Source organism: Somniosus microcephalus, chromosome 7, assembly GCF_052327205.1.
Source record: "Somniosus microcephalus isolate GS21.2 chromosome 7, FLI_Smic_1.0, whole genome shotgun sequence".
Taxonomy (NCBI): Eukaryota; Metazoa; Chordata; class Chondrichthyes; order Squaliformes; family Somniosidae; genus Somniosus; species Somniosus microcephalus.
The window spans coordinates 143,648,593-143,671,711 of record NC_140993.1 but is presented as its reverse complement, the minus strand read 5'-3'; the positions used below and the strand labels follow the sequence as shown (position 1 = coordinate 143,671,711).

Genomic DNA, 23,119 nt, shown 5'->3' with positions numbered 1-23,119 from the left:
TAAGTTTCTGTTTACTTTTTGTGCCACGTAAAATTATTTCTTTGCACAACCTTCTAGTCTTGTCCATTTTTGCCTGCTGCCTGGCCTTGTTAGTTGACCTGAATGGTAAGACATTACTTAACCTCGAGCAATGGATGTGTGTGACCGGAATGGTTTGGTCATTAAGGACTGCTTTGTGGTGGGGGGTGGGGGTGCATATGGGTGTCATATAGGTACACTGATACAATGTAACTAAATCCTGCCATTATGAGACCATCCTGGGGCTCCCGGGAAGGAATGTGCGCCGCTGCTGGTGCCGTGCCCACTTCAGGTTCCTCCTCCTCCTCCTCCTCGCGTTCCTCCTGCTCCTACTCCTCCAAAGAGGCTCTGCGCCTTGTTCCTCCTGCAGCTCCAATCCTCGCTGCTGTGCTCTGTTGTGCAGCACGCAGCAAACGACGATCATTCAGGAGACCCTGGCTGGTGTGTATTGAAGGGCTCCTCCAGATCTGTCCAAGCACCTGATGCACATTTTTAGCATTCCGATTGCTTGCTCTATTATACATCTTGTCGTCATTTGTCTGTGATTGTAGCGATCTTCGGCCTCATTGCTTGGCCTCCTCAAGGGTGTCAGCAGCCACGTCTTCAGTGGCTACCCCTTGTCCCCAAGCAGCCAGCCGGTATGTCTAATCGGAGGTGCAAAGAGCTGAGGGAGGGTAGACTGGCGCAGGACAAATGAATCATGATAGCTCCCTGGGAATCTGGCGCACACATGCATGATGATCGTTTTGTGGTTGCAGATGAGCTGCACATTGATGGAGAGAAAACCCTTGCAGTTCACAAACACTCCTGGGTTATGATGGGATGCCTTGATGGCCACATGTGTGCAGTCGATGACATCCTACACCTATGGAAAGCCAGCCAGAGTCACAAAGCCAAGCGCCTGCTCAGTCTGACTGGCTTCATCAGTGGCAAACTGTACATAAGTGCCTGCTTTGTCAAACATGACGTCGGTCACCTTGGTAATGCATTTGTGGGCGGTCAACTTCGAGATCCTGCAAATGTTTGCTGCAGATCCTGAGGCAACTAAATTGATGGCGGTGTTGAGTTTGACAGCGACTGGTTATATGTGTCCACCAGGTCCACTTGGCAGAAGGTCTTTTTCCAGCAGGCTATAAATGTCTGCCACGACCTGATACAATAGCCTGAGCCCCTGAGGCACTGCTGTTCAGTCGTGTCAAGGAAGCTGATCCTCTGCCTATATACCCTGCATTGGAGGTATTGCCTCCTGTGAGGTGCACTCCTGTGCTCATCCCCTTTTCCTGTAGAGTAGGAGATCGGTGAGGAGAAGGCTGCTGCTCCTGCTGGTGTTGCTGGTGTTGTTACTGCTGGGGTTCATCTTTGTCCTCATCTGAGGTCCAAGGTGAAACAGCATAAGCGGCACCCAATGTGATCTGATATATGACAGAGGTAAAGTGGCTATCAGAGACACAATCCTCCAAGGTAGTGAGAGTGACTTCCAGTGTACTGAGAGTGACCTCCAAAGTTGTAGAAATCACCTGCAAACTCCGGAAAGCAAACTCTCAGCACAAGTGGTGTCAGCAAGAACCTTTCCCTTGGGCAAGGAAGCAGGTGTGAGGAGTAAGTATCTATGTGAATTTTTTTAACTGTCATTTGTTCAGCTCCCACAATTGCCGCTGTGCTCTCGCCTTACTTTCACTGGCGAGGTTCAGCAAGCCCGGGAATCCTGTGGACAGCCAGTAAAAGCTGCAACATCAGGTAATAAAGGCTATTAATAGCATCTTAACGATCTATAAATTGCTTTAATTAGGTCACCCACCTCTCCTGAAGGGGTCTCTCACACGCTGACTAACGCGCCCGAGTTAAAGGTGGAAGCCGGCTGGTTGAAACCGGCTTCCCGACACACTGTCAATTTCAGCGCTTTTAACTGCTCACTCGCTCACAAACCCGCAGACTCTTCAAAGTAAAAGTTCAGCCCATTAAGTGGAATGTTTACCCACTAAGTCAGCTTCACCGGGGTCTGTGCATATGATGCCTCACAACATAGACAGAGAAGTTTAACTAGTGTATATGGTACAAGAAAAATGCAATGAAACATAAACTTACAATATATTGAGGAGGAGGGTTAATCAGTTTGAGACTGTAGTTTGGATTTCAGTTCAATACATACTCACTGAATTCTGACAGTAATTTTAAAAAGTGAATTGCTGGTTGATAATAGCAGACATGAAGATTAGCTCAGCAAGCCTGCAGTCAGCTCACCTTCCCTTTTTTTACACAAATTTGAAGGTGCTCAAGACTGCCATACGACATACACTCCGAAATTACTTTTGTACATACCTATTTTAGAAGAACTGCCTCTCTGCAACCACACTCCCCTTTTTACACACCACATCAGCAGCCAGGCTCTGTTGATGTAGTTGGCTGTCTTCAAAGCAGTTTTACTGCAGTCATGGGTGGTTTGGTGGGGCAGTCATGATGCATAGATCCTGCGCCAGTCCTCTGTGCTGCCTTTATTCCAACCAGGCTGTCAGGTTGCAGGCTGGCTACTGGGCAACAAGACTTTCAGACTTGGCTCATGAGTCCTGTCAGGAACCTGCACACAGCTGCAATGGTAGCATACAAGGTTAGCCATGCTGCCACCAGAACATCATCCACCAGACAGTCGGTGTGCTCAAACAATGCTTTTGCTGCCTCGAGCGTTCGAGAGGAGCTTTTCAGTACAGTCCTAATGAGGTATCCAGATTTGTGGTCATCTGTTTCATGTTGCACAACTTTGCCATCATGAGGGACCAGCCCACTGGTCAGCAAAAAGGGCAGCAAGAGGAGGTGGAGCAGGAGGAGGTGCATAAACAGGAGAAAAAGCAGGAGTGGCATCAACCACCAGTGCCCTTGGTGTCAGGGCTCTCAAAAAGCAGCTCATTCAACAGTGCATCCTTCCCATCCCAGGTGCCTCTCTCATGGAGCTATGGCCACTCTCCTGGGACTGCGCCTATGTACTCCTGCAGCTCTGCGCAAGAACAGGTTGTGATGAGATGCTCTGAAAGGCCCTGTTAACACTGACCTCCAGAGCCAAGGTGGCAACCACCTAAGCTTCCATGGCAGCAGTGTGGGTCATTGTGTGCAAGCTCGCTGGCAGGCTTCCAATGTACCTAGCATTTCCTGGCGTATGCCCATCAGCCTTCTTTGGTAGACTGGGCCATTGAAGTCAGCATCTGAGACCTCTGCAGCACACTTTGTGGGTTATCTTGCCCTCCGGCGAGATGGCATTTATGGAGCCCTATCCCTCTGCCTTAGCTGCTGCACACTTGTGCCTGGTGATTCACCACATAAAGATCCCTTCTCTAGCCTAGCCTTAAAATTCTGTTCTCACCTCATGTGCGATGAGACTAACTGCATGGCCCTGAGTGCCACTCCAGCAGAGATCTGCAAAATTAGTACAGACCAGAGATCAAACACCAGGACCAGAATTTTCCGGGGGATCAGCAGACGGGATTGGTTGTGGGTCGGGTTGGAAATTTGATATTTTTGACAGCAGGTCAGGAACCCGCTGTCAACCCCCCACCACGCGCCTTTCCCGATGTTGGGTCTGTCAGCGCAGAGCAGACCTGACAGGCAACGGTGGGTTCACAGCTGGGGACCCAATTCAGGTAATTAATGGCTTGTTTAGAGCCACTTAAGAATGATTTTCAGTTTTATCTTTTGCATTTGACAGCTCACCCACGGGGTCCACGCTGGTCATGGACCACGTCTGTCAATTTGAGGCAGGAGTTCAGTGGCCATTGAATCAGCTGTTGAGTTGACAGCTTCAAATGTAAAGTAAAAACTCCCACCTTACAGAGATATCTTTCCTCAGCCACATGCTTTCCTCACTGCATTTACACAACAGACTCACCATGCTGCAAGTCTTTAAACAAGTTTCCATCCATCTGACTTCATTACCCCTCTCACCATTGACAGATTGCTTCTGTAATCTTTACTTCACCTGCCACCTATTTCATCAGCATGGGTGCCCTTTATACTCTCTCACCTTGGTCCTCAGAAACCCACCATGATCAGCCCGAACACCAGCAGCACCAACAACAACACCGACCTTCTCCGCAATCAACTGCTGATGCACAGGACAGAGGGCATCAGCACCCAACCACATGCAGCCTGGGAGGCCAGCGATGGCTTCACCATGGCCAGATTTACTTCACTTCACACTGCACACCCTGCCCATGCATGATGCGCCAGGTTGGCACCACCTCACACCAACACCATAAAGCATCCCTACAATGCTCAAGCCATTGTGGGGGGTTGGGGGGGGGAGCAGGGGCAACCGTTATGTCTCACCATTCATTGCAACTCACTAAGCCACTTCCAAAGGTGCACACAAACCTGTCTAAGAATGCAAAGTGTTGAAAATAAAGGTTATAATGTTTGACAGCACATTAACAGAAACTTTAAATGAACATTGGATAAAACACCCAAGTGCCTACCCTTGTGTGTTGTCAGTTGGTATGATTGCACTAGGATGAGGGTGAGTGTGAGGGGTGGCTAGTGAGATGGGGATGTGATAATGTAGATAGAGAGGGATGGGTGGAGGTCCAAGATAAGTTGGATGTGCAGGAGTAGGGTAGGGAAGGCAGAGTGATGGGGATGTGATGAGAGGCACAGCAGGATGAGGTTGAGTGTGGCTTTGTACTAACGTTTCGTGATCTACTGAGATCATTGAAACGTTTGCGGCGCTGCACCCAAGTCCTCCTGACCACATCCCTGCTTGTGCCCTCCTCTGCAATGTGCAACCAGGCTGTGTTGATCTCCTGGGAAGGTCTTCTGCCCATGGGAAGGGAAGAGAACCTCCCTGCATGCTGTGATTCCCTCCATAAGCATATGGAGGGAGTCATGGGAAAGCCTGGGTGCAGCCCTGCACCTTTGTGCAGTGCTTGTCAGTGTTTGCAGCACCTCAATGCTGTAGAACACTGACAGCATAAAAGTCAAAATAAAGTTGGCCATGGTCCTTTTAAAGAAACTGGCCGATGACGCACCATCAAATTACGTCACCAGACCCGCTTCCTCTAATTGGCCGGGAAACGCGTTTGGCGGGCTTAACAAGGCCCATCAAGGGAAAGTCATTTCACAGAGCGGGATGGAGCCAGCAGCAGGGTCGCGACCCACCACTGACATCGCTCGCCACGGACCCACTGAGGTGAGCAAAATCGCAGCCCAGGGCTTTGCTGGTCTGTTTATCTCAAGCAGAGCAGCATTAAGAAATTCTTACAGACTTGACTAATGAATGCAGCCACATTCTAAAAAGTCCAGACCAGAAGCTCAGTTTTATTTAATCATTAATGTAATAGAATTATTATTCTATTAGAGATCATGAGTTGTGTAAGAAGACAAGTGGGGTGAGAGGAAAGAGACAAAAGAGCCAATAAACATCACCAGCTTCAGTTGATGTACTTTATATTTTTATAAATTGTAAGCTAAATGTTTTGGTTACTTCTGCTTTCTACACTGGGAAGTAAGGCCCTGTTCTCAGTCATCAAAGCTCGAAGGGTTTCTTTGAGTTACCCCCGAAGAAGAAATTCTCTCAATAGAATAAGCTTTGGGAACAAACAGACCCACATTGTTGTCTCAAACAAATGTTCTGCTGTTTGTACAAAGTCCCTGAGCTTTAATATTCATTTCACATCAGTTTCTGAATGAACATCAGTGAACAAACCTGCGCTATTAATCTTTAAGTGATAGGCTGCCCGTGCTTGTGAACATCGCACCACCACACCTACGCCGCGAATATGCAGTCTCCAGAGAATACAACCACTACACCAGCAAAGACATGCCGATCCAGGCCAACTTGAACAACCTACCACCAACCCGTCTCAAATCTAGAAGGCCATTTCGGACCATCACCGAAGCCCTTCAGCAATCTCCCCTCAGCCTTGATGACTGATGGCGAAATGCTTGGAAGAACTGCGATATATGGAATGGATTCCTTATAGAGGACCCCACAGTACAACCTGAAGGATCAAACTTTCCTCGCAGTGGACAACCATCAACCGCCTCAGAACCTGTCATGGTAGATGCTGCCACCTCTTCCATAGATGGAAGATTAAAGGATCCCCATCATGCGACTTAAGATCAATGTGTTTTAGCTAATAGTCTTGAAGATTCTCCAGTTACTTCTGGAGCTCCTAATCAGACCCTGGAGCACATCATTGAGCACTGCTCTCAGGAAATTCACAGGCAGCCTACAAGATATCCATGCTGTTACACCGGAAGCTTTGGCCTGGATAGCTGACTTAGATATTGACATTTGATTTGCTTTGCTACTACCGTACGAAAGAAGAAGAAGTGATAGGCAAAAGACAACACAACCCATTCCATTATAAATTTTTACACCATGAGTTTTGTTTAACATACTTTCTCTTTATTTTGATCTACTTGAACATAGCAAAGTAACATGGCATCTGTTGAGTCTGTGTTTTCAATTGCAGTTATACTGAATAACAGGACACAGACTACAGAAGTAAGTAAACAGGTCTTTAGTGATTGAGGGTCAGGGCTGAACTGGGATACACTTTGCTGCGCAGGGTTTATATACCGGTGTGATCACCACTGGTACTACAATGTACAGGAGCCATCAAAAAGTAGTCCATCACCTTAAGGTATCCTCTTAAGGTGGTACAGGTTACATACACTACAATTCCTCCCCTTTTAGCTTAACAGTGTACACCCCAAATTAAACATTACATGGATAACATATATACAATTTACACACAACTGTTCAAAGATTCAGCCTCTGAGGAGGCCTCCTGATCCGGGCCGGATAACGCCTTTCAGGGGTCTCTGGTTCTCGTTGCTGGGGTGACTCATCCACTTGATCTCCTATGGATTGAACATCATCAGGTACGTTCGAGTCTGAGGTAGATGCTACAGGCTCAATAAGTTCTTCAACTGGTGTCTCTGCCGTAGACATGGGGTCGACCCTTGTTCTCGATTCCACAAGTTGGTCAGCATGACGTCGTATTACGTTCTCTCCAACGTCTACCGTGTACATCAAGGGTCCTTGTCATGCACGAATTGTTCCAGGTTGCCATTTATCATCCCTATAGTCCCTGGCCAACACTGGTTGTCCTATTTCGAAACTATGAGTGGCCTTGTTATTTACATGCTGGAATTGCTTGTATTCGACTTCCCTTCGCACATTGGGTTTTAACAAATCCAACCGGGACCGCAACCTTCTGTTATAGAACATTATGGCAGGGCTTTGATTTGTCACTGAATGCGTGGCGTTTCGATACGCCATCAGGAAATTGTCCACCTTGTGTTGTAGTGGAATATGGTCTTCACTCATGGCCTTTATCGCCTTTTTGAATGTTTGTACAAATCTCTCGGCCAACCCATTTGTAGCCGGATGATATGGGGCAGATGTATAGTGTTTCACCCCATTCTTTTTCATGAATTTCTGGAATTCTTCTGACATGAACTGTGGTCCGTTGTCTGAACATATTTGCTCTGGCAACCCATTCCTTGCAAATATGGTTCTTAGAACTGCGATCGTCTACTCAGAGGTAGTGGTCGACATCTTAATCACTTCTGGCCATTTAGAATGTGCGTCTACTGCTATCAAAAACATGGAATCCATGAATGGACCTGCAAAGTCGATATGCACACGTTGCCATGGGGCTGAAGGCCATTCCCACGGATGCAGCGGTGCAATTAAAGGTGCATTTTGAACTTCTTGGCACCCTGAGCAGCTTTTAGTCAGATCCTCTATTTGTTTGTCGATACCTGGCCACCACACAGAAGCCCTAGCAAGGCTTTTCATCTTGACTCCCCCCAGATGACCTTCATGCAATTCTTTCAGAACTCTCTCTCTTAATTTCGGAGGAATAATCACCCTTGTTCCATACATCAATGTTCCTTGACATACAGACAGCTGTTCTCGCCTGGCTGAGAATGCTGGTAACAGTGGTTCGCCATGTGCTGGCCATCCCTTCATTGTCAAGTCGTAGACCCGAGACAGTGTCGGGTCATTTCGGGTCTCTCTCTCAATACCCGCATTGGTGACTGGTAAGCATTCAATGATGGTCGACTGAAATATCTCTACAGGGTCAACTGCCGGTGCCTCTTCCGCTGTAGGTAGTGGCAGGCGCGACAGCCCATCAGCATTACCACGTTGCTTTGTACCTTTGAATTCAATATCATATTGATGTGCCCCTAGGAAAAGGGACCATCTCTGAAGCCTCTGCGCCGTCATTACCGGAACACCCTTCTTAGGGTTGAAAATGGAAACCAACGGCTGGTGATCTGTCAGCAGCGTAAACTTTTGGCCTTGCAGGTAATGGTTAAATTTCTTAACTCCCCACACGAGGCTGAGAGCCTCCCTATCTATCTGAGCATAGTTGCGCTCAGCGGAGGTCAATGATCTGGATGTGAAAGCGACTGGCCTTTCTGAGCCATCTGGAAACTTATGTGAGAGCACTGCCCCGATACCATATGGAGAAGCATCACAAGCTAAGCGAATAGGCAGCATTGGGTTAAAGTGAGCCAACACTTCCTTAGAGGTGATCAATGCTTTGCTCTTTTGAAAAGCCCGCTTACAATCATCGCTCCACTTCCATGGTATTCCCATTTGCAAAAGAATGTTTAGCGGGTGTAACACCGTGGATAAATTTGGAAGAAGCTTATGGTAATAGTTAACCAACCCGAGGAACGACCTCAACTGGGATACATTTTCCGGTGCAGGAACTTTTACAACAGCTTCGATCTTGTCAGGTGACTTATGGAGCCCCTCCTGGCCAATGACGTGGCCACAGTACGAGATTCGCTTTTGAAAGAACTCGCATTTCTGGCGATTAACTCCGAGCCCATATTCTTTCAATCTGATGAGCACCTGCTCCAAATTCGCGAGGTGATCGTTATCGTTATCTCCTGTAATCAGGATGTCATCCAGGTAGCATTGTGTGCCTGGAATTCCCTGCAATACCTGCTCCATGGCCCTTTGCCAAATCGCTGGAGCCGATGCCACTCCAAAAACCAGTCTATTATACCGATATAAGCCCTTATGCGTGTTGATCGTGAGATACTGATGTGACGCTTCATCAACTTCCATCTGTAGGTACGCCTGCGCCAGGTCTATCTTAGTGAAGTGTTTCCCGCCAGACAGCGAAGCGAAGATATCTTCAATCCGCGGAAGCGGATATTGCACCGTGTGAAGAACCGGATTAACAGTGATCTTGAAATCGCCACGGATGCGAACCTTCCCAGGTTCCCCCGGCTTGTTGCTCAACGAACGCTTCATGACAGGAACAATGGGTGTAGCCCATTTGCTCCAGTCCACCTTGGACAGTACCCCTGAACGTTCTAGCCCTTCCAGCTCTGCTTCCACAGCAGGTCGTATCGCATAAGGCACCAGTCTGGCTTTGAAAAATGTTGGGTTTGCATGTTCTTCAACCTTGATGGTTGCCGTAATTCCTTTCAGTGTTCCAAGTTCCTGTTGGAACACCTCCTTAGCATCGTCTAAGATTTTGGACAGTTGTTTAGGTTTGACGTCGTCCTCCTTACAGGCATCTACAGTCAGTGCTTGTATGGAATGCCAGTCCACATTTATTCTCCGGATCCATTCCCGTCCCAGTAGTGGCGGACTTCCATCAGGTAACACATACAAGTCCATTTTCTGACTTTCTTTACCATTGTAGACCACGTTTACTTTTATTTTTCCTTTGGGGTATACTATTTGCCCCGTGTATGTTTTCAATACAATCTCCGTATCCCTCAGGGGAATATGCGAGAATAACCTTTTGCAATCTTGCTTATTCATGACCGTTAATGCCGACCCAGTGTCCAATTCCATCTTCACTTGGACTCCTGCTATCCGAAGCGTGACCCAGATAGTTTGGTGGTCTGTTGTGTTACCCACATTATGTATTTTCAGACAACCCAGTTGCTTACTGCTGGAGTCTGAATCAGTCTTCTGTTCATCCGAACTGTTCTCTGTCACCTTGTGTACTTTTTTGTACTTCTCCTGCGGTGACTTTTTGCTGCTGGTCTTTATTCCTGACCGGCATACTCTCGCTATGTGACCAAGTTTGCCACATTGCCTGCATTCTTTATCTTTGAACCAGCACTGGTTCTGGTCATGCGTTGTCCTTCCACAACGATAGCACTTTACTGTGCCCAATGCCATTTCATTGGTGCTGAATTCCAATGGTCCTTGCTGTATCTCTGCAGCGCCTCGTGCTGCTGCCTCGTGCGATGCTGCAATGCTGAAAGCTTTGTCCAGCATAAGGTCCTTTTCCTCTAGCAGTTGCTTCTGGGTTCCTTCCCTTAGGAGCCCACACACAAACTTATCTCTCAGTGCGTCTGCTAGTCCTGTTCCGAACTGGCAGTACTTTGATAACTTGCGCAGTTCTGTTAGGAATTCAGCGTTGCTTTCTTCTTTAAGTTGAATTCTTTTGTAGAATTTAAATCGTTCCGCTATCAGCAGCGGCGCGGGGTTTAAATGCTCCTGCAGGATAGTAACCATATCCGCAAAACTCTTCCCTACCGGTTTGTCTGGTGTTACAAGGTTCCCTAATAACCCGTACATCTTCGCACCCATTGAGTTTAATAGGGTTAGTGCTTTCTTATCATCCGGTACCTCATTCGTTGTACAGTAAACTTCGATGCGTTCCACATAAGGGGCCCAATCTTCCACATCGTTATCAAAAGCAGTGATGTTACCCGTTTTTGGCACCCTTGCTGAGTTTCTCCTTCCCCTTTGGATATTATTATTATTATTATTATTATTTTTTTTTATTTTTCAAAATGGCGGCTTTTCCCACGCTTGGCGGCTTTTCCCGCGCTTGTCTTCTTCCCCCGCCGACTCAAAATGGCGATTCCCACGCTGTTGCCGTCCACGCCTCCCAGTGGCCCTTTATTTTCCCCTGCATTGCTGCTCTTGTTCCCCCGCCGCTCCCGCGGTCCTTGTGGCCATAAACGCTTTTCTGGCTGCTGCGCGTCTCTGCCCGATTGCAGTCCGGCCCCTGACACCGGCTGCGGTCATGTTCTCCGCCCTTTTCGTCATTTTCCCTCCCCTTCTCCCACTGACAACTCGGCCGACTTTCCCCCCCGTGCCGCTCGATCGGGCTTACCCGCCGCTGTCGTAGAAGGGATGCTCACTGATGCTTGACTTTGTGGTCAGCAAACCAACCTGGGTTCCCGATGGCCTCCCATGCGATGCAGGATGTTGAGGGCAGATGCCCTTTTTCGACGTCCGTGTCTGAGGACGAAGCTTCCTTAGATGCAAAACTGCCGCAAGGTAAGATCAGACTCGTCGCCACTGTTGAGTCTGTGTTTTCAATTGCAGTTATACTGAATGACAGGACACAGACTACAGAAGTAAGTAAACAGGTCTTTAGTGATTGAGGGTCAGGACTGAACTGGGATACACTTTGCTCCGCAGGGTTTATAGACCGGTGTGGTCACCACCGGTACTACAATGTACAGGAGCCATCAAAAAGTAGTCCATCACCTTAAGGTATCCTCTTAAGGTGGTACAGGTTACATACACTACAGCATCTACCTTTAAAAAAAAGTAACTGGAGAATCTTCAAGACTATTAGCTAAAAGTTGAAATAGGTTTTGAACTGTAGCACTGGCCTTGGCATTTCTCAACTGAAGCATCCATTAAATTAAAAAGAAACAGATCTATAAATATTAACCTATACTATGAACGTGTAATCATTTCACAAACAACAAAGGAAAATAAAAAAGGCATTCTGCACCAAAAGATGACAATTGTCTGCACTTACTGTGGAAAATAGTTTATATTGTGAAAAAAAATTGCAGAATACATATCAATCAGTAGGAGTGCCAGGAGTCTGCAGGTGAGTCTTTCAGAATAGGAAACTGCCATTCAGGAAGAAAGTGCTGCCTCTTGGCTGTGCTAGATAACAATGAAAGGCAGTCTTGCATATTAGCTAGATGGCTGAGATTTTCAGGAGTGGGGATTGCTGAGAGATCTGTCAGGCATGTATTGGGTTCTCCAGTTCATATTGTTTCTGAAGAAACAGTATCTTTGCAATGGTTGTATGAGATATAATGGGAAAAATAACAGTATTTTACTTTTGTTTCAGATTTCATGCTGTATGTAGCAGAAATGAGGGTTGGTTTCTGAAGTCGGAATTGATCTGATTGGAGCCAATTTGAAAAATATATTGGGCCGGATATTCCGATCCCTACGGGTGGGTATGCGCTGTGTACCCACCCGTAGGGACATCGGAAATGCCGGTTTCAGGCATGCACAGCGCATGCGCTGGAAACCGGCATTTCCGATCTGTCAAGAATGGTCTTGACAGATCCTCTGGCTGCCCTGGAGAAGGGCCTCTGCGGGCAGATAGTTCCGCTTTTTGGAGACCCTCCGCCCACAGAAAACCCTTACAATTCTTGCGCCTGGTAAAAGCAGGCCTTATGTCTGTTAAAAGTTGAATTTTTTTTTTTTTAAATTCCACTGATTTACCATTTAAAAATACTTTAAAAAAAGTTAAGTTTATTTTTAGCCCCGTAAAAAACTTTAAAAGGTTTTCCTGTCAAATGTATGAAGGGAGATTCCCTTCTTTGATTGGCTCCCCATGGCCCACGTGATCCCAGGGATGCTGCGAACTACATGCGCCTCTGGGATACGTGGGCCCTGCGCACCGGCCGTTTGGAGAGGCCCAGCAGCGGAACTGTGCGCCTCCCGGGAGCCCTCAGGTAAGGGCACAGATTTTTTCAGATCGCAGTCCTCCACCTGCGGGAGGCCTGCGATCGGAATATCTGAGCCATTAGGTCAGTTTGGGAGAAGGTAATACTTACTATACTCACAAAGATACTCACACAAGCAGCAGAGTTTTTACATTGAAATTCAGGTTCATAGGAACCAAAAATAGACAAAGCAACAAAAAATGTTGAGCGAAGCTAGGCTGCCAGGCAGTAGAGCAGCCATACATTTCTACACTGGATTGTTAGACTCCTAACTGAAGGACCAGGTGTTCTAATCCAAGGGTAATCTGCAGCAACAGAGTAAAGCTGAGAACTCGGCACTGATTCATTTTGCACTATTATTTTAACATGTGCAATTAACAAGGATAGAAGGGAGAGGCTACAAAATATTTGCTCTCTATCCCAGTGAATTATGACCATTAGAACCACAGTGCATAATCAATAAAATCACTAAAAAGTCACCAGTGTTCACAATATTACACAGCTGTTGTCAGTTAACATGGAGTGCTATAATTGGCAGATATGAAAATGCTACCCTCAGCTCTTCCAATTGAAGGAGAAAGCACAGCAGCACAAACTAGCAGTAAGTCACTCACAAATTTAAAAGATGTCTAAGACTAGCAAAAGGAACTTGGTCAAATTTTCTTACACCTTGTGAAGAAGAACAAGTAATGAAATGTGTGTTTGTTGTGAGTTTTAACCTGCTTCCCAAGGGGAGGTCAGATTCCAAGATCTTTCTGTGCTAGAATCTTGCTGGTTATTGGCAGCTTCCCAAATCCCAACACTGCGTCATTTTAATCCCACTCTATAAACCTAAAACTCAATTTCACTTCACTAATTTACATGTCCTTTTTACTTCACGTTATTTTATTGATGTTACACTAATTAAAACTGACACATAGACAAGCATAAAAATGCCAACACAGCTGACAGGAATTTTCACAATGTCACAAATACACAATGCTGCTCCACATCATCTGTCAAACTTTTCCTTTTCAATAATTCAGAAGCACTCTCACCATTACCAACCATGCTGTCTCTCATGTGGAGGTAAAGACAGTAATGGAATAACTGAATGAGCTGTTGTACTTTAGGTATAGCTTAATGCCTTATCTGTACTTCAATATTTTCTAACTCCAAATGTTAGCAGTATTTGCACTCTTTCCTCAAACAGCAGGCTGGATTTTGTCAGCAGGACTGCTCATTTTTGGGTTTCAGTCCCACCCCCCAATGACGTCTGGCCAACCCACGCTATTTTCCCTTGATTGACCTTGTTAAGCCCGGCCAGCCAATTAAGGGAAAGCCGGTGACAGAGGACATCAGCATATGATGTTTCATCAGTTGAAAAAATTTTGACAGATGAATTGTCAGCATTTGACAGCTTTGAGAAGCTGTCAAACACTGATAATCTCTGTTCTAAGGTGAGCCCTTGCACTGAAGGCTCACCAAAACCTCGTCCCTCAGCAGAAATCAGATGGCTGCTGCATCTGAGAATACAGCAGCCATTCTGTCACCTCTGACATTGAGATGAGGCACCTCCGGATCTCCAAGGGTTGAAGCTTGCAGGAAGAAGCAAAGGTAAGTAAACTTTTTCTAACACTTTACACTCACCTCTCATAATTACCTCTCCACACTTGCAACCATCACTCACCTCTACAACGGACTTTTCGATCCGTCTCACCCCCGCAGACCCAATGATCGCCTCGCTAACCCTGGCGAGGTTCACAGCCGTCGGGAAGTCCGCACTTGCAGGGGTAAAATGGGGATAAGCCTCAAAACTGCCTGTTAACAGGCAGCTAATTGGCTCTAATCCCCTTCCCGCTTCGAGGAGATGGGTCCCTGCGTGAGTCGGGGACCAGCCTCCTGGGGTGATGGCACGGAGGCTGGTTGGGAGCAGGTTCGGTACCTGCTCCCAATTTCTGCCATTTTCCCGGAAGTCCCACCTCCCCAGGGCTGGGAAAACTCCCCCCAGCCTTTCTGAACAGAATAAATTAGACAAAGTGCGCTTTGTATTACTTTGTACTTTAAAGAAGGCTGGCAGTAAATAATTTGACATATCAAGCCAGATTTGACATTATTTAATCCTAACAGCATATTACCTACTCTGGAATGTCTGGCTGGCAGGACAAAGTTGGTGAATTTTAACCTAAAAAAACAGATGAGTTAGGGTCGTGTGGGAAGTTAAAGTGTTAAAAATCTGAAACCCGACCAGAACCCGCCTCTAACCCGCCCACTTCTGGTTTTAATAGAGGTGGGACGGGATGCGGGCAGCCAATCGGCTCCCACGAGTTGGATCATCTATTTAAATATTATAATGAGGCTGGAGGCCTCGGGTTTAACCTCCATTTTAGATTTAACTTCAGCTGGTCGGGTTTTGCAGGCCTTGTGAAACCCGCCAGCTAAAGTAAGGAGAGGACTGCTGGATCCAGGAGGTAAATGCCTTTACACCTAATGCCTGGATCCAGGGTCACTGCCTAATCCATCCCCTGCAATTGGAGAACCCCCAACGTGGCCTCCGATTTCCCCCCAGGCCTCCGATCCCCACCATGAGGCCTCCTCCCAATGCTCCTCCGACCTCTGATCTGCTCCTCCGGCTGCCAATCATTTCCTAACGCCCCACAACCCCACTCCTCCATCCGCTGATCTGCTCCTCCGACCCCTGCTCCGCCGACAACCCCCCTGATCCTTCAGCCCTCCCCCTGCTCCTTCGGCCCCTGATCGTCACTGACCCCCGCCCCCTACCCCACTGGTCCCGGCCCCCGATCATTCTCTGAGCCCCCTCCCGTGCTGGTCCCGGCACCCAATCTTCACCCGAACTGCACCGCCACCCCGCTCCACCAGCCCTCCCCATGATCCTCGGGCCCCCACGCGATCCCTCCCTCCCTCCTCTCTGTGGCCTAGTGCCACAGGCCTACCGGCCCAGAGCCAGCCAGCCACTAAATCTGGCTGACTGTGGGTGGGAAACAGAGGCTTCCCACGCAAACCGGGCCCTGCTGTTATATTCAGCAGGGCCTGTGGGGAAACCCGTTCTCCCAGGTTTCCTGACTGCTTCGAAGCCCCCAGCTCCCAAACCACCTTCCCCATTAAAATTGAGCCCTAAGAAGCAGCTTGTAGCATTTTCAATTTCATGTTTTTACATTCCTGTGATGATTTTCAGCTGCAGTATGTCAATAATATTTAAAATTGCCGACAAAGTTCGATGACTTTCTTCTGGAGTCTTTACTTTGCACCTGTGATGAGCAGATACAACATGGCTCCACACTCACATCACCATAAATGGTGGTGATGCTGCCAGGATATTTTATAAAATCTTTCCATTGAGCACAATTCAGTATGTTTTTTGTTGCAATTTTTCTTCAGTTACAAGATTGTCATACTTTGATTTCATGGTATACAGCACATATGGTACATTATACAGTATGATGGGGAGTAAGCCTTGCTAATTGGCTTGTGGCTAATCCTGGTGAGTGGTAGCAGTGTTATGATTCACTGCTGTGATTTTGTCTTGTATCAAACTCTGGTAAATGTTGGTTGCGCTGTTATAACTCTGTAAATTACCATATTTGGGTGGCACTTATATTATGCACTTATATTATGCAGAAAGCATTATGTTAATAATATGTCAGCCAGTTGGCCAGTTTTGAAGATCTTATTGAATTCTGGGTATTTTCATTAAAAAAAATCTCATTTCCAGAATTCCTTCCTTTAATGCTATATCCATCCTATTGCATTAGCATTGAGTGGGGCAATGTAGGGGACTGACACCAAACAAAGAGATCCTCTTGTAACATGTCCATTCAAAGGTATTGGTTTCTGTGAGGGTGCTGGTTAGTTCTCTCAGTAACCCCTAGGTGGCACCTTCACTTGTTTTTTTCCCTTTGCTAATTGTTACTAGTTTCTCCTGTGTTTATTACTTAACTGCCTTTTATCAGGTTTATTGGTTTCACCTGTTTTTGCTTGTATTTAAGTTCTGTGGTTTCTTCCCTCTGTGCTCAGTCTTGACAAGCCGTTTGCCTAGTGGTAGCTTGTCTTGAGCTCCTATGTTTGTAACTGTTTGCCTGTGTGATTCTAGTAAAGTACTTTTATTTAAGACTGCATACCTGCTTCTCACCTCATCTGTCTGCACTTGGGTCCAGAACCAGCCTCGCCCTGACAGCAAGACTGAGCCAGTATGGACCCAGCAGTGATGGAGGAATTTTGTTCTATTCTCTCCCATCAAGGTGCTTTCCTCGGCCGCCTTGAGCAACTTCTCCAAAGCATTTCAGACAAGGTAAATACGTGGACTTAGACCATTCAACACCCAGCCGCTGTGGCTTCTGCTCAGGATGTTCCTCCTCAGTCAGTTCCTTTGGGTACTACCCCACCGGTCGCCGACCTCCAGACTCACCGAGAGCCTCGCCTACCCGCGCCAGAGCGCTATGACGGTCATCCAGGCAAGTGTCGCGGCTTCTTGACCCAGTGCTTCCTAGTTTTTGAACTCCAACCCTCCATGTTCCTATCACCCCGCTCTAAGGTAGTGTTCATCATATCACTACTCTCAGGAAAAGCTCTCGCCTGGGCTACCGCAATCTTTCGTCTGCTTGGACATTCTCCTTTTCGCCGAAGAGATGAGCAAAGTCTTTGACCATCCTGTGAGTGGACGGGAGGCAGCTAAGAGACTTTGAATCTCCGCCAGGGCAACTGCAGCATAGCCGACTTCACCATTGAGTTCCGCACACTCACTGTGGAAAGCCACTGGAACACTGAGGCCCTTCTCTCCACGTTTCTTCATGGCCTTTCCGAATCCAGCAAAGATGAACTGGCGTCCAGAGAGGTTCCGGAGAACTTTGACACGCTCATCTCCCTTGCCATCAGAGTGGATAACTGCCTCCGGGAGCATGGTAGAGAGAGGAGATTCACTACTTCCACAGAGGTGAGATCTTCCGGTGTTTCGAATCTGACCAAGAGTTTCCAAGTACCCCCGCGTCCACCTGTTAGCACCGAAGAGGAACCTATGCAACTCGGCAGAACTCGGCTCTCCCAGTTTGAGAGACAGAGGAGATTGAGAGAGGGGCGTTGTCTTTACTGTGGCCTGTCTGGCCATCTCAAAGCCACATGCCCTGAGCTTAAGGAAAAAGCCAGGAGGATTGGGAAAATACTGACAGATCAAATCCCTTCTCCTACCCCTTCTGTCTTCCAAACCCTGCTTCCCACTCGTCTCTCTTGGGAGGGACAACAGTACAACCTCCAGGCGTTTGTTGACTCCGGGGCCGCTGGCTGTTTTATCGATGCCACCCTTGCGCGCAGCCTGAAATTCCTTTCTCCCGCCTTGACAAGCCTTTACAAGTCACCGCCCTCGACGGCAGGCCCCTTGGTTCTGGGCGTATTCATTATATCACTGGAGTATTACATGTCCAAGTAGGGGAGAGACATCAAGAGTTGCTGCAGTTTCACCTTATCGATTCACCTGAGCTCCCTCTCGTTCTTGGACATCCGTGGCTCTCTCTTCACAACCCTCACATTGACTGGATTACCGGGACTGTGCTGGAGTGGGGTCCTTCATGTCTAGCCAACTGTCTTAAGGTCTTCCCTAGTCTGTCCCGTCCTTCCTCTCCCGAGCCAGCTGATCAGCTGGACCTTGCACATGTGCCCCCTGAATATTCGGACCTCCATGCTGTGTTTAGTAAGAGGCGGTCCACTACACTCCCCCCACACCAGTCCTACGACTGTGCCATTGATCTCCTGCCTGGCACTAGCACCCCTCGGGGTCGGCTCTACTCTCTCTCTGGCCCTGAGAATGTTTCCATGGAAGAATACATCAAGGAAGCCCTCGCTACAGGTTTCATTCGCCCTTCCACCTCCCCAGCGGGTGGTGGTCTCAGGCCTTACATAGACTATCGGGGGCTTAACAAAATTACCATTAAGAACCGCTATCCTCTCCCTTTGATGTCTTCAGCGTTTGAGCAGCTGCAGGGAGCTACCATCTTCTCCAACCTTGACCTCCGCAATGCGTACAACCTGGTCCGCATTAGGGAGGGGGATGAATGGAAGACTGCCTTTATCACCCCTAGTGGTCACTGGGAATACCTCGTCATGCCCTTTGGTCTCACTAACGCTCCTGCTGTCTTCCAAGCTCTGGTCAATGATGTGCTCCGGGACCTGCTGAACCAGTTCGTGTTTGTTTATTTGAATGACATTCTCATCTTCTCAAAGTCCCCCCAGCAGCATGTCCAACACATCAGACGGGTGCTGCAGAGACTCTTGGAGAACCATCTCTTTGTCAAATCCGAGAAATGTGAATTCCACGTCTCTAAGGTCACCTTCCTGGGCTACGTCATCTCCTGTGGAAGCGTCCAGATGGATCCTAGCAAGGTTCAAGCCGTCTTGAACTGGTGGCGTCCCACGTTGGTTAAGCAGGTTCAGCGGTTCCTGGGATTCGCCAACTTTTACAGACGCTTCATCCACAACTTCAGCTCCATTGCCGCCTCCCTCTCCGCATTGACCAAGGGCTCGTCTTTACGGTTCAGTTGGTCTTCTGAAGCGGAACGGGCCTTCCAGGGGCTCAAACAAAGCTTCACCTCTGCTCCCATTCTGGTACACCCTGACCCCACCCTGCCCTTTATCGTAGAGGTGGATGCTTCGGATATTGGAGTCGGGGCTGTCCTGTCCCAGCGCTCCCCTAAGGACCATAAAAATCTGACATATATCCAGGACGCCAAGCACCTCAACCCTCGGCAGGCCAGGTGGGCTCTCTTCTTTAACCGGTTCAACTTTCTCCTGTCTTACCGCCCAGGGTCTAAGAACCTCAAACCGGATGCCCTTTCTTGCCAGTTTGACCCCTCGGAAAAAGACCGGACCCCGAAACTTATCATCCCCAGTTCCTGCATCGTTGCTCCCATCGCATGGGAGATTGAGACTGTGGTGCGAGGGGCCCAACGTCAGCAGGCTGACCCTGGAGGAGGCCCTCCTCATAGCCTTTATGTTCCCAGTCAGGTGCGCGCCCAGGTCCTTCAATGGGGGCACTCTTCTCGATTGACTGGTCATCCTGGGATCCGTCGGACTCTCGAGTTCCTTAAGAGGAGGTTCTGGTGGCCCTCTATTGAAGCCAACACCCGGGCCTTTGTCTCCGCTTGTCCCGTCTGTGCCCAGAACAAGACATCCCAACAACCTCCACTTGGAGAACCCCCAACATTTGTAAGGGAGAGTTTTTAAAAATTACTATTAGGCAGTTGGATACTTTTAGTGGTGATCTGTTTCAATGCTAGTTAGTCTACCCCAATCGCTGAATCACAACAGCCTCTGTTACACCAATTGGAGTGTAGAGGCAAAATCTCCCTAACAAGGTCACTGATAAATCCTTTCTCCTTTAGTGTCTGGATCAGCAAGAAAACAATCCTATAGCACTCGTGCATCGAGAGGGCTGATGAAATTTAAAGATGGTGAGGAGGAGTCAATTTTAACCGTTCCTGCCAGGTGCGAAACAGGCCACAATGGGTCAGCCGCTTGTTTTACACCCCGCCGTGATTTTCCTTTTTATTGAAGTCAATGAAAAGGAGAATCAGGCCGACCTGCTGTAGCCTGTTTCACACCTGGTGGGAATGGTTAAAATTGACCTTGTCTATATGAAAGTGTTCTTTATCTGCGTGGTATACGGGTCCCATTCAAAATGAGATTGGGCAATCTCAACTCAGCTGCAGTGGGCATGGGCTCACATCATAAAACTGCCACTAATTCAGTTGCGAGTTGGCACTAAGTTGGCAATGTCACTCAGGAAGGACACAGGATGGCTGGTATAAGAAATGGAAAAATATCACATAGACCCAATAAGGATTGCTCTTCTTCAGGTTGGAGCCAGAGTTACCAGAATGGTAATGATTTGAAGATTTTGTGAAGAAGCATGTTAGCACATCAAAAAAGGTTTATGCATTTTAGGAGGTGGTGTCGGGCGTTACAGTACTAGTATGCAACTACAGAGTGAAGGATGGACAGTAGATGTGGCTTGGCCAGACAGACCAAAAATGAGGGATAATTTACTAAGAAAAGAGCACTCAAAAAATGTATTTAAAGAACCATGCATTTTTTCCAAAAATTCTGATGAAACATTTTATTGTCAAAATTTATCATTGTAATTTTAATATGTAGCAGTTGGAACATTTCACAGCAAATAATTCAGAATATAATCATTGTCAGTAGAAAGTATGGGCACCCCAATTTGAAAGCTGCAAAGGAAGTTCAGTATTTAAAGGAAATTTGAATGCACAGGTCATGCAAATGGGTCCCTATTCATTTGGTAAAAGCATAGGTTTCTTTAACAGAGGACATGAGCATATTTAAACTGCTATTGTTCGGCTAATCATGTGTCAGAAAATGGCAGTGAGCTCAGAGGAAGGGCAATGGTCAATATGGTGAACAACATTCTCAGTATACAATTAGTGGAAAGATGGGGGAACATGATGAATTATAATATATTCATTGTGAATGATCATAATTTAAATTTCATCTTGATCCAAATATTGATTACTGCTAATCCCTAACACACAGTAATATCATCTATTAATGTGGGGATCTTATTCATTTTCTTCTTGATCTGATGTCAATTAAAAGTAAAATGTATCACTGAAATTAGAACGTAATTTGAATTGTCTCTGATAATGATTATATTCACACTTTGTCAGGGTAAAAGCTGCACTCTACATTGTAACACCCAACAGCAGAAAAAGAAATGCATTTTTCCCCACTTAAATATTCTGGGCAGGTTTATCACAATTGCCAACCAATGAGCCCTGAATTTGTTATCTAGAAAGTAACAATGCTAATTACTATACATAAAGATGGGTCACCTTGAACCATTAGGTACTGGATACCTCAGACAATCAGGCAATATCTGATGAGCAATCGCTGCAATTAACAAAGGCCAGGTAATTATTCTGCAGACATTATTCCCAGAGGACACCACATTACCTAATTTCATATTCTACAGTATCATTTGTTCTCATATTTTTGTTTTTTAGTGTTAGGAAGAATGAAAACTGAAGTACAGAGAACCTTTTTGTAATAAAGACTAAGGTAATTAAGAACATACAGCACATTACAAGTTAACAGCAGAGTAAGTGAATTGCAAGGACAAGAGTTGCTGCACTAGTCCTCAGGTGGTCAAACCAGGCGCCCATTGAAAAGAAGTAAGGGCAAGGAGAAAACAAATGGCTCTGACATCTCACTAAAGGGGGATGGTGGTGAGGCTCAATTTCAATTCATCATTCACTCCAAAACCAATACAAACCAGGAAATCTCCAGCTGGCTTTGTATATAATGGTTGTTTTAAAAGCTGGTCCTTACCTTTGAGAGTCCTCCAACTTCCAAATAGAAGCAGAAAATGAATACATTCCAGGCGACCCACAAAGCTGTCCAGATAGAGTACTAGGCACATAACAAAGAAAGAAGGAAAAATAGTTAAATCAATAATAAATAGACACCAGAAAGTATAAGGCAGAGTGAATACACCGAGAATTGAGTGCTTCTCACCCCTCCCCTATTCAACTGTCCTGTAAGAAATTGAAGTCAATAATATAGGTGCTCCAAATGTAAACCAATAAACAAAGATTTATACTGTGTCAAGAATATACCTACCATAGTCCCAATTTATTCAGAGTGCTGACCTGGGCAAAATGTTATTTTCATCGTTTACAAGCAGAGAGAAAATGAGAAACATGCTTAGAAGCAGATATTTTAGGGACACGTCTCTTTTTACAGCTGTCATAGATCTTCAGACTAGCATAGCACATTTTATTCTGTTCATGCTTAGGTTCAAGATTCTCTTCTTGGGCAGTTAACCCTCTTCTGATCAGAATGTCTAATAAAAGCTACTTTGTGCTGAAGGTGTTAGCCTATATAGTTCTATAAGTGCCAGATGTCCTCAGGCAACTTGCCCAAATAATTATTCTTCATGTGTGAAGCTAGACAAATTATCCAAACCTGGGAGCCATCACAGCTGTGCTGAATTCTGTTCTCCCTGATATCTACACAAATCCAAGATGCACTGGTCAATGATCAGGGACACAAACAGTGGTTGAATTCGCTCCTCCCTGATATCTACATGAATGCACAAATCCAAGATGCACTGGTCAATGATCAGGGACACAAACAGTGGTTGAATTCGCTCCTCCCTGATATCTACACGAATGCACAAATCCAAGATGCACTGGTCAATGATCAGGGGCACAAACAGTGGCTGAATTCGCTCCTCCCTGATATCTACACAAATGCACAAATCCAAGATGCACTGGTCAATGATCAGGGACACAAACAGTGGTTGAATTCGCTCCTCCCTGATATCTACACGAATGCACAAATCCAAGATGCACTGGTCAATGATCAGGGGCACAAACAGTGGCTGAATTCGCTCCTCCCTGATATC

At 46.7% G+C, this 23,119-nt stretch overlaps 1 protein-coding gene across 4 annotated transcripts in view; it reads right to left on the bottom strand.

Moving 5' to 3' along the window:
- Positions 1 to 23,119, bottom strand: part of LOC147114920 (sodium/potassium-transporting ATPase subunit beta-1-interacting protein 3) — a 942,742-nt gene that overhangs the window by 395,069 nt on the left and 524,554 nt on the right. For all 4 annotated transcript variants that reach the window (XM_085993038.1, XM_085993035.1, XM_085993037.1 and 1 more), the window contains exon 3: positions 22,042 to 22,122. In XM_085993038.1, the coding sequence (XP_085849164.1) occupies positions 22,042 to 22,122 (81 nt within the window). The remainder of the gene's footprint in view (positions 1 to 22,041; positions 22,123 to 23,119) is intronic.